We start from the raw sequence: 12,209 nt of genomic DNA on the forward strand, positions 1-12,209 counted from the left end.
AAGATCATGATTCAATGCTCCCAAACTCCATAAAAGAAGAAATAAGCGAGAAATAATTTCCTGCTTTTACCATCTTTTGTTACTTTGTCTTTTGCTTCATGACATTGCCACAGGGACAGTGGTACTAGTTATATAAATGACAATAGTCATAAAAGGCTAGATGTGGCCATGTGTGGGTGCTATATTCTTGTAAAGGAGACATACCCAGAGAATAGACTTTCGAGTTCATCAATTAATCAAGAAATAGCTGAGTATTTACTTTATGGAAGGTCATGTGGAGGGAAGAGAGGGGATTAGACATAATCTGTTATCATAGAGCCTGTCATTTGATAGGGAAGATACAGGCTGCATTAATTTACCCTCCTCTGTTTACAGAGACACATGATACTAATTTGCCACCTACTGTTCCAGTGCTGCCTAGTGACAGATGACTCATCTGCTGGGCCAGAGGGCTGATCATCGATGCGGGCTGTAGTGACATGGTGTGCTCCATTGAGGGAGTTAACACGGCACCCTGGGAAGTTGGAGACAAGAGCAAAATTAGACAAACTGAGGCAAGAGTCAAGATCCTGTAATTACCTTTTGCAAAGGAAATACCTTAGTTTGTTTAAGAATGTGAAGCAAAAACAAGCTCCCTCAATCTTGCAAATGGCATCATAAACAGTTTCCTAAAAATCTTCTAAATTGCTCTTCCTGAGAGTTTTGTAAGAGCATTAGGGGAAATGATATCTTGGCATTCACTTCACAACAATCCCTGTATTAAAGCCACTGGTCCCTCCTTTCCCTTCACTTCCTGTAACTGGAAGCAAGCTAGTCCAGCAGGAGGAGCTATCATAGGAAAAACAAACTGATTATCACTGCCTGTCTAGGGTTACAAAATGCTTTCTTAAAAAAAAAAAAACTGGAAAAAAAGGCAGTTGATGTTTTCTCCAGTCACAAAACAATGTATTATATTTAATAAGATCAGTATAGTATTTTGTTTAATAATGTTCTATCCAGATAATCGTTTGGTTCAACATCAGGTTGTTAGGATTGAGAGTACATTTCTTCATTCACTCAGTGTTTCTCAGAACTTTAAGTTACACTTTGGTGCCTGGGAGGGAAGACAATTAGGATATGAATAATAATCTGAGTCCAGAATCTTTTATTTCATTTGAAAAAATGTTGGTCATTAAAATCACATTAAATATATTCAAGAAAATAGGAGGGAAAAAAATCGCTTCTAACTCAGCCAGTCTAATACAACCACTGTTAGCAATGTCAGGGTACTACTGCCAGATTCTAGCCTCTGTGTGTTTCTGTACAGGTTCAATCAGAGTGCATCAACAATTTCATATCCTAGGTTTTTGCTCTTAACTTAGCATTCTATTCTAACCATTCACCTAGCTTATTGAAAAATCATCATTATTATCATTTTTTAAATGGTTACACTGATTGTATAAACCAAAATTTAATGAACTCTTTATTTTTGGACTTTTTGCAATCACCTCATTATCTGAGAATGCAAGTATTCTGACATGCTCTGTAACTACTAACATATGTTTTGGTATCACTGTACCTGGCATCCCTTAAATACAACTGTTATTTATTGATAATTAGATAGACAATCTAGGACAGATTTAGGTGTACAGGCACTTTAATTCTGATTTAAATCAGGCAGTGTAAAGCTGGGTGGGGAAGGGTAATGAATCCTCAGATAGCAACCTTCTGCGTACATTCCTAATGTCTCCTCAAAGATGTTAAGCTCAGATACGTGCAGTCTTTTTCTCAAATGTTGCCAAAAAGAAAAAAAGATATAGATGTGGGTCAGAGATAATGTTTGTCCTTAATACATTGTTAGATTTTTTTTTTTTTAACATGCATCATCAAAAAGCATGTGGTAACACGGAAATGACTCAGAAGCCTAGAAGATGGTGGAGGAGCTTCCTGCTCTTTTTTCTCATTCATTGGCACCATCTGTAATAGGAAGTCCTCAAACTCAAAGTAGATTGATTTCCAAGCATTCCAAAATAGGGTAGCATGGAGTATCAGGGATATAGATTGCTACGGTCATGTGTGGATCAGTGCATGTATATTATGTACACATGTACAGGCAAGTGTGGGTTTGAAGATGTGTCTATGTATGTGCACATGTATAGATCTATATGTATGTGCATATATCACACAAAACATATACATATATCAGAAAGCGCCTCTCCTATGTCATCACCTAAACATGCTTTATCTGCTTCTTAAAAGTCATCTCAGCAATTTCTCATTCAGAACCTGTTATCCCTGGATTGCTATTTCATACACATGGTCTTACGTTGCAGTATCCACTTTAAAAGGTATCCCAAGACAAATTGCTGTCTGAACATAAGGCCAAGAATAGAGTTCTTTTTCTAAGCAACCAAATCTGTTTTTATTTTACACATATTGTGAACCATATTGCTTACCAGGATTCCCATTTTGCATCAGTTACTAGAAAGCTTAGAGCCAAATTTGTGATTTTCTCATGTGAGCATGCAGGTAACTGTGTTGGACATCCTTAGCCTTATTGTAACTTTGTTCTCCATATGTATTTTTCAATTTTCAAACCCTTCTTCCACAAACTAGATATTCCACAAACTAGATCTTATATGTCTTTGAAAAACACATGAAATACACTATATAATAAGGTAAAGTATAACTCACTCAATAAAAAAAGTGATATATATGAATGCTCACGTGATTAAGAAATCACATTTGTTATTTACCAAATAATGTGCTACCACTTTAGTGTTTATAATCTCCATAGAAAGGATAAGTAACACTGATGAAAATCTTATCTTGGTTTTGAACTTTATATCTGCATTAAACAGAATGTAAAAAATGAGCAGTTTTATCCCAAGTACTATTAAAAATGTAGCCTCTCAACTGAATGATCTCTAAAGAGCTGGTATGAATAAGAAAATGGTGCCCTGCCTCAAATATGATACATTTTAAGTTCTTATAGAAAATTTAACTTAATAATCTTCTACCAAGTTGTTTTACGACAAGGATGAGAAGAAGTTTTATAATGAATTTGTACACTCTCGTATTCCATGTTTAAAATTTCCTAAATCCTATACCACCCTTGGCAAATGGTTTTAACCCAGAGAGAATATACACATAACTTACTTGTAAAATACAAAGTCATTAAGATGAAAAACTTACAGGGTGCTGTAGAATATATGGTTGAGGTTGCATCCAAGAAGGACTTTGCACCTAGAAAAGGGAGGATTTTGAAAGAAATATTGATTTTCATTGTAAAGCTTACCTATTTCTTTAGAACTCTTTTTAATCATGTTAAAAATCTACAGAAAGAAAACAAGGAAACAATACTATCAATGATTAAAAAGATTAAGGCAGTTAGAATTCTTGGCAAACTGGTCACTCTGAATAGGATGAAATGATTATTCAGAAACAATTTCTATTTGCCCACTCAAGAAGTAATTGTTGAGTATCAGGCAACAAAGAGAAAAAGGCGAAAAAGACATGGGCCCCACCCCCAAGAAATTTACTATCTATGCAAGGGAGATAAACACAACTCAAAGAGTGAAAAGTGTTAACAATCAAGGTATGAACTAGGTGCTTTAGAATTACACATGAATGACAATTAATTCCAGCACATCTTATTAGAAGTTAACCCTTAAAGTATGTGCTTATTTAATACAAATAACGAAATTCAATTTCTCTTTGATACCTAGGACATTAGTTTTAGAAATCTTGTATTGTGGTCAACAATTTCTAGTTAGTGCAGAAAATAAAAATCTGAAATTCAGATTAAGGAAATTAAACTTCAGTAACTAGATTTTGACATCTACAGTCAAATGGGCATCCACACAGTAGACCCTCTGAATTGAGAAATAAAGATGTGAGAGTCAGGTTTTGTGGCAGGAAAGAAAGCATGTGTAGTCTGCCACTCAAAAGAAAAACATATCAGCCCATTTCTTGATGCCCAGAGCTTTCCAGAGTCTATGTAATTTTATAATAAGTTCCAGTTTCCAATTCTTAACAACAAAACCCTCCTGCATTTTTCCCCCTATTGTTAACTGCAGAGGTTCAACAGAGAGGATATGGGGAAGAGTCATGGGGGAAGAATGTATTGTGATTTACCTTGATAGCAGAGCCCCGATACTTGTTTTCTCTGGTTTCCTTTGCCACCTAAGGCAGACCAAAGTTAAGTGCTTCTGCCTTGTTAACATTTCAGTTATCTGGACTGTAGCCTTTCCCCATTGGGGTTGGTGGTTTCTTGCAGCTGCCAATTTCTCAAATCCAATTGCATAAGCTTATGGTGGTTTAGTGGAGAAAGGCCCACTCCAACACGAGTGCAGGGCCCTCACTGGATATATGATGGGAAGGCAAACAACTCCCTACAGACCCTAATTTGGGCCAGATGCCCCCATTTTTTATATGCTTCAGTGGTCTTAATAATCTAATAGCTTATAGCATTACAGAATTAGGGAGGTATGACATCTAATTTTCTTTCTTAAGCAGCAAATCAGCTGCTGTCAATTTCTATTCCTCAATTTTCTAATTATAAAATGGGAATAATAATGTTTTGTAAACTCTTTACTATTGGTTCTTAACCTCTTTAGGGTCATGGAGCCCTCTGAAAACCTAATTAGGGAAATAGAACATTTTTCCCCACTTAATTGCACATACACAAGCAACATTTTGCAAACAACTTAAGGAGTCACAGACAACTTAAAGCTCATCCACTGACCCTACTAGGCCCTGAACTTATGGAGTTAAAAATCAGTCTTAGAGGCTATGGCACTGAGTGTCAGGCAATGCAATGCAATTCCTATATATCTTAGAGAAATACAGAATGCCCAGGAGAGGAAATAAGGCCTTTGAAATATGTTGTTTCCAGTTAGCTATATCAAATCTATTACTGACACTGATCTCCTAATTTTTATTGTACAAAATAGTTCTGTGGCCAAAATGCACACTGGTTTTATATTAAAGAGGGAAAAAGAGGTGTTGGAGAAATGTGTTAATAGCTGTAATATCTATAGCAACATAAATTCAAATTAATACTTATAATCTTTCATTTGCCTAAGAATAACTTACACTTGCCCCTATTTTTAGTAACATATAAATGACAGAGGTTTCCAAGTTCAGACAGTTAAGAAAGACTACCTTTTCATACCAGGCACAGGAATTGTTTATTAGGGAAGTGCACTAGAGCAGATCTCACCGAGTCTTATACAGTCAAGGAAAGGATAGGAATCCTAAATCCAAAACAACTAAAGAGGCATTAAATTAGTCAATACTACACCCAGCAGAATGAAGCATCAGAATAAGTAACATAAGAACCCAGAGAAAATAAAGAAAAGAAAATGAGTGATAACTCAGGGAAAGCAGGCTGTAAGAGCTTAGAAGCTTAGGAGACTGTGAATGATAATGTCAACCTTCAGTTTTAGTGCATGATAATGTCAACCTTCAGTTTTAGTGCACCTAATTACTTCCATTATTCAAAACCATTTTTATGTTTTTAGACAGAATTAGTTATATGACATTGCTTATTTTGGCCAATTCATTATTTAAAAGTATAACGAATATACCCTTATTATCAGCCACCTAATCCTGCATATTAATAATAATCATAGCTAACATTAACTGAGTGATAATAATATGCGAGGTCCTCGGCTGGGCTCTTTATACAGTCTCATTTGGTTTTTATAATTCTCTCAAGACTATGAGATAGAAACTATTATTATCCCCATTTTAAAGATGAGGAAACTGAGGCTTATAGAAGTTAAAATAACACAACTATTAGATTACATATTGTAGTCCCCTAACCCCAGAAATTAGGACTACAACATCTAATTGTTTTAAAATCAATAATACACAAAAATTTAGTCACACAGGACCCCGACGGTCAACAAAAGGAAACTCTGCTCCCACATGTCTGCAATTGAACTCCATTATAAGGTTCCTATCTTGGGCCCAGGCAGTAACCCTGTTAGAGGTTTTCTGACACAGGAGGAGAAATGCATGTACACTACTGGCTTCATGGCGGACAGGAGCTACCTTTGCATTCAAATCAAATCAAATCAAATCTTGAAATACAAGGCACTTCAAGAGTTTTTGTTTCTAAGTTGGGAATTCCTTTTAAGGTAAAGCCTCCCATGTAATAACCTAAACAGGAAGTCCCCTTTTTGCTTTTATATTTTTGCCTCAAATGTCAGCTGCATTGCTCACTTAATGCTACCTACTAGAGACACATCTTTGTGTATTACCATGTTTACTTGTTCTTTTATCAGTTCCTGCTGACGAATAAACAAAAGCAAGGGTACACACCTACTTTGTATTACATCTAATGGCAATTATCTTAACTTTCCATTTTTGGGAAACATGGTGTCCAAAAGCAGGGCTCCATGGTGAAGGAAGTGTTTGGGTTCATTCCAATTCCAAAATGCTGTGATTCCAAGGACTGACCACTGACAACCATTTTCCTTTGCTTTACATTCTCCTATATATAATAAATCACCCTGCCAAATACAAAGCAGCTCATACTAAATTGGGCTGCATAATATTTGACTCAAATTTCATAAATGCTCAAAATTTTAAGACACATAAAAATGTAGCAGAGATTCATGGTCCACAAGTGGTTATACTGCTGACGAATCCTAGAGGTACAAACCTGGTAGGCAGATACAGGAGATGCAATATAGGGTGTAATAGAAGTTTGAGTGATCATTCGGTTTGTAGCAATACTGTATGGTGAAGGATAAAATCTAGAACAAACACAAAAGCCTTTATTAAGTAATCCTTTAAATAGAATAATTCATGGAACAAATGTCTAATATTTTCCACCTTCACATTTTCATTTTCCCTCAAGCCATTATGGATTTATCTTAATGACATACCCGTTCTGTATAGCAGCTGTAGTTGGGTCGTAAGTAAGTGTCATTCCAGCCTATGGGAAAGAGAAAGAAATATGAACATTTATCTAGAAAGGCATGAATTAAAAATTCTATTTCTAGCCAGGTGTGGTGGTGTGTGCCTGTAGTCTCAGCTGCTGGGGATGCTGAGGTGGGAAGATCCCTTGAAGCCCAGGAGTTCAAGGCTGTAGTTAGCTATGATTACATCACTGCACTCCAGCCTGGGCAACAGAAGGAGACCCCTGTCTCTTAAAAAAAGTGGGGGGTGGAATTTGTACTTAGAGTCCAACAGCATTTGTTAAAATTGGGAGTTTCTGTTAGTCAAAATAACTATAAATATGATAATTAATCTCTGGACCTGCACTGTCCCATATGATAGTCATGAGCCACACGCAGATATTTAAAACTACATGAAAAATCGATCTCTCTAGCATACTAGCTACATTTCAAGTGCTCAGAGAGCCACCTGGGGCTGGTGGCTGTTATTGGACAGTGCAGATTCTAGAACATTTTCCCTAGACATTCTTGGATCAATGTATTATTGTTTTAAAATAATAATTCATGGAAAGTCAATAGATGGAAATGGAAGTCCAACATTTTATTAGGAAATTGAGGGTTTTAATTAAAAAAGAAAACTATTCAAAAGACAGGTTAAAAAAACCTCAACTCAATGATAAATGTACTATTTATATATACATATTCATATTATTATTTAGGATAACTTCTAAATATTATAAATATAAACCCCTCTAAGAAACCATGACATAAGAAACCCCTCTAAAAAACCATGCCAGCCTGGGCAACATAGTTAGATCCTATCTCTAAAAAAAATTTTAAAAATTAGGCCGAGCACGGTGGCTCACACCTGTAATCCCAGCACTTTGGAAGGCCGAGGTGGGTGGATCACGAGGCCAGGAGACCAAGACCATCCTGACTAAAATGGTGAAACCCCGTCTCTACTAAAAATACAAAAAATTAGCCGGGTGTGATGGCAGGCGCCTGTAGTCCCAGCTACTCGGAAGGCTGAGGCAGGAGAATGGCGTGAACCCAGGAGGCGGAGCTTGCAGTGAGCCAAGATCGTGCCACTGCAATCCAGCCTTGGTGACAGAGCAAGACTCTGTCTCAAAAAAAAAAAAAAATTAAAAAATTAGCCAGGAGTGGTGGCATGTCCCTGTGGTCCCAGCTACACAGGAGGCTGAGGTGGGAGGACTGCTTGAGCACAGGAGTTTGAGGTTGCAGTGAGCTATGACTATACCACTGGACTCCAGCCTGGGCAATGGAGACCATGTTTCTTCCTTTTTTTTTTTTTTTTTTTTTGAGATGGAGTCTCACTCTGTTGCCCAGGCGTGAGTGCAGTAGCATTATCTCGGAACACGGCAGCCTCTCTCTCCCAGGTTCCAGCGATTCTCCTGTCTCGCCTTCCAGGTAGCTGGGATTACAGGCATGCACCACCATGCAGAGCTAAGTCTTGTATTTTTAGTAGAGATGGGGTTTCACCATGTTGGCCAGGCTGATCTCTAACTCCTGATCTCAGGTGATCTGCCCGCCTTGGCCTTTCAACGTGCTGGGATTACAGGTGTGAGCCACCGTGCCCAGCCTAGAGACCCTGTTTCTGAAAAAAACCCAAAAACCAAAAAAACCCCCCAAATCACTTGTGTTTTTCTTACGGCAATTTAGAATGCTCTTGTACTTCATATGTAGCTAGCTGGTAAACACAGCTGTTTCCACCACCTATTGGTCCATCTGCAGAATCACTCTGTTATCACCATATATAATGAAAATAATTTTAATTTGACATCATTTGAATTATAATGTACCAAAAGGAAGATTTAATCCTGGCACCTATTTCAGAAGTGTGCAGCCAAGTCAAGATGCCTTTTTGTGTTACTTTTCATGTGGGCATTCAAGATCACACACCCCCCCACTAAAGTTTCAAGAAAGGACTTACAAGTCTCACCTCTCCTTCTCTATGCCATGGTCTTCCATTAGGGATGTATTTGTTTGGGTTCTGTCTCTTTTTCTGTCCTCCATCAGCAAACTTACACAATAAAGGTTCTGTGGGGGCTAAGTAAACAGAGAAAAATAAAATGAAACCACAATATACGTGTATGTGGATGACAAAATGTATTACAAAAATAGGAATAGTGTTCATGCTGTAAGAAAGTTCATACGACACTTTAAGGCAAAAGTAGTTCACTTAGACCTTTGTAAAACTGTCCACGGTAAAAAATATAGTGCAGAAAAACACACTAGTTATTATTTCTGAACATTTAAAGAACTATTCGGAGGAAGCAAAGGAATCTTTCAATTCACTTTCATGTTTAAGAGCAGGCACATTTCTTTTGGTTTTGGGCCCTCTCCAATTCCACCTCTGGACTGTCACCAAAATAATCTTCAAATGTCAATAGGATTGTGCCATCCTCCCCTCTCCCAACTTAAAATGGTCCCTTAGCTTCCCATTATAATTCCTAAGAGGGACCCTTCACTTCTCCCAGTAGAAAACAAGCCGCCACTACACTGCACACACACGTATTTTTATTCACAATTTGTAACAATTGGTGAGTATGGTGACTTGTTTCGTGTCTGCTTCCCCTTCTAGACGATAAGCCCCATGGGGGCAGTAACCCTGTTTTGTCTATCACTGTATCCCCAGTGCCTAAGTGTCTGGACTTTGTAGTTGCTTATTACATCTTGGTTCCATCAATGAATGAATAGAAATAGGTCTCACATGTTCATTTTTGGGATACGTCAGTGAAGACGACTATTGTGAGAAAGCTAAAAATACTTGTCCACTCTATTTAAAGGTGGTCTTTAATCATACAAATGGGTATTGCTTTACTATGTATCACTATATATAGATATGTATATATTACTTATTACTTATATATTACTATATATCTATATATTTATATAAATCCTTCTTACAGAATCCGTGAGGCCAACACAGAAAAGCAGATGATGTAGAGGCTATTTTCAAGGATATATACTCATTAGAGTTAAAAAAAAAAAAGAAAAAAAGTCTACAGACAGCGTAATAGGGTACCAGTGACTTTTCCTTTTCTTTGCTTTTCTGCAATGGAAATAGCAGTGTATTCCCGAAAGTTGGGCATTTTTCCGTGTTTCTAGTTAAGGTAATAAAGGCAATCACACCTTCCTGTCTGGTTCCCACATTCTGTCCTTTGTCTACTGTAGAACCATGATTACTACTTTCAAGTTCTGTTTCAAAGTTAAATAACCATGAAGAGAAAAATATTACTTGTGGAAAATTTACTCCTTTCTCCTGTGCCTCTTATTATCCTAATTCATCTCTTATTTTATTTCACGATTACCCACCCACTAATGATAGGGTGGAAGCAGTAGTGTCTTTCAACACTTCTCTGCCAAAAAACAAAACAAAACCAAACAAAAAGCCCAACTGTAACTCCTTCTTGGTGAACTGTCTGGGCTGCTGCCTGGCACTCCTTTCTTTTTTCCCTGGTGTGAACCACTCTAGAGGGATGGGTTGGAATGCCAACTCACTTCTGAATGACAACTGGGCTATGGGTATGAAGAGTCAGGAACAAAAATCTTAGGTGTCTGGTGAGACTATCAGCAAGCCTTGGCCCAGATCTAGAGAGGTTTATCCACTGACATTTGAGGTTGTAAGATGTTGACTCCACACAATCTCGTAGAGCAAGAGAGAAGATAATAAATTCGGTGGTGCTGGCACATAGTGGGTCTTCTCTGAAAAGAGGTGCTTTTATCTAGAGAGTTTATGAAAACTAGGTCCTAGACTGAAATGTAACTTTTTTTTTTTTTTAAAGAAGTTACTTGGCTCAGCAAGTGATCCCAACTGGCTGTTCTTCTCCATTAGCATAATTTCTTTCAGGCTGGACTCATTTTAGAAGTTCAGTGCAGGCCACCTAAACAGGCAGGTGTGAATAAAAGCAGGTAAGCAGCCAGACCCTGGTGCCCGCCTAACCTCAACATGTGCTGAATGACCAAGTGTCCCTATCTGTGGATAAGGTGTTTCTAACACATTTTCCTTCATCTAGACTCCGGCCTGTCAAAGAAAAATAAATCTCAGGTGACAATAAAGCCTGCTAAAAGTGCGTAACAATGAGGTAAACATCAAGGCAGTGATGACATGTTTGCAAATAGATCATTTAAAATAAACAAATGGAAGAGGATATAGCTGCATCTTTCAAAAAACAAATTATATTTACTACATGATTCTATGCTGTCATTAAGCTATTTTTTCCCCTCCAAAAGCAAAAAGGGAAGCAGTTACAACAGTTTGTATACTGGCAGGCATTCCATATCTTAGGAAAACAAGCTTTTTAAGAATTATAGCCAGTAAAAATGACAAATTTCTGAGACAGTTGCTGGCTGCTTGTTTCAGGAAAATGGGAGTACCTCAATATTTCATGTGAAGCAATATACAATTCTAACTCTTTTAAACTCTCTTTGGTCTATTTAACCACCAACATTTTAACTCAGTGTCCACTATGTGCCAAGTACACAAGAGTTGGGGATCCAGTGGTAGATAAAATAGGGCCCTTGCCTCCTTGGGGCTTGCAGTTTAATGGAGAAGAGAGTGTATCTAATCTCATGAAAACCCATTTAGTCATTTATGGAACACAGCATTGTTTTTAGAGGTATTTGTTTTCAATAAAAATGCTATCCAGAAGCAAAATACTTTTGATGCAGAAACAGCTGTACTTCTTTGACAACTGCTGTTCTATTTACTTGAATGACATTATTAGAAACAGCTTCTCCCTATAAGTTCTTAATGTTTTATTCATTACAAAGATTGTCCATGTGCCCTAGGAAAGCAAATTACATGAAGATTTAAGAAATTTTTAGGTAGTTTAGGTGACAAAAGGGCCTGATTTATTGTAATTGATATGTGGTCTTACGATGTTGAGCAAGGGTTAGGTGATCTCAGTTAGATTTTTGGGTAGGAAAAACAAACAAAACACACAGATGTCACGACCCACTTATTTTTAAGTGTGTGTGAGCTTGTTACAAAATGACAGATCCTCATTTGGCCAGCATCTCCTGTGGCTTCTACCAAACCAGCAGTAGTCCCTAGTTTGCCTTATGGAACCAAATATACAGGTTCCAGGTTGAAGAATCAGGAGATCCTACGTGATGGTAGCTTGCTCTATAGAGCGGACCTTTCAGCTGAACTCCAGTTGTTTTTTACAAGGGAGAGATACTGGAAGACTGACATGCAGAAAAGGAAGCGCCATAAATACTAGTCATATGACTTTTAGTGATAGGTAAGTTTGGCCGAATTAACGTAAAAATTGATATGTAACTGTCAATCTTCTA

The 12,209-nt window shown here is 37.4% G+C and overlaps 1 protein-coding gene and 1 long non-coding RNA gene across 28 annotated transcripts in view; one reads left to right on the plus strand and one right to left on the minus strand.

Annotated features, from left to right (window-relative positions):
• LOC144333385 (uncharacterized) overlaps positions 1-12,209 on the plus strand; it is a 100,313-nt gene that overhangs the window by 49,346 nt on the left and 38,758 nt on the right. The window lies entirely within an intron of this gene.
• The window catches only part of RBMS1 (RNA binding motif single stranded interacting protein 1), a 217,295-nt gene that overhangs the window by 5,932 nt on the left and 199,154 nt on the right, over positions 1-12,209 (minus strand). For 8 of the 27 annotated variants that reach the window (XM_028830756.2, XM_028830758.2, XM_077957122.1 and 5 more), the window contains 6 exons: positions 8,842-8,957; positions 6,879-6,928; positions 6,653-6,746; positions 4,117-4,164; positions 3,175-3,225; positions 404-514 (listed from right to left, as the gene is read on the minus strand). In XM_028830756.2, the coding sequence (XP_028686589.1) occupies positions 404-514; positions 3,175-3,225; positions 4,117-4,164; positions 6,653-6,746; positions 6,879-6,928; positions 8,842-8,957 (470 nt within the window). The remainder of the gene's footprint in view (positions 1-403; positions 515-3,174; positions 3,226-4,116; positions 4,165-6,652; positions 6,747-6,878; positions 6,929-8,841; positions 8,958-12,209) is intronic. The other 19 variants (XM_028830761.2, XM_077957114.1, XM_077957131.1 and 16 more) reach the window with 3 other exon arrangements.

Source organism: Macaca mulatta, chromosome 12 (genome assembly GCF_049350105.2).
Source record: "Macaca mulatta isolate MMU2019108-1 chromosome 12, T2T-MMU8v2.0, whole genome shotgun sequence".
In the NCBI taxonomy this organism is placed as follows: Eukaryota; Metazoa; Chordata; class Mammalia; order Primates; family Cercopithecidae; genus Macaca; species Macaca mulatta.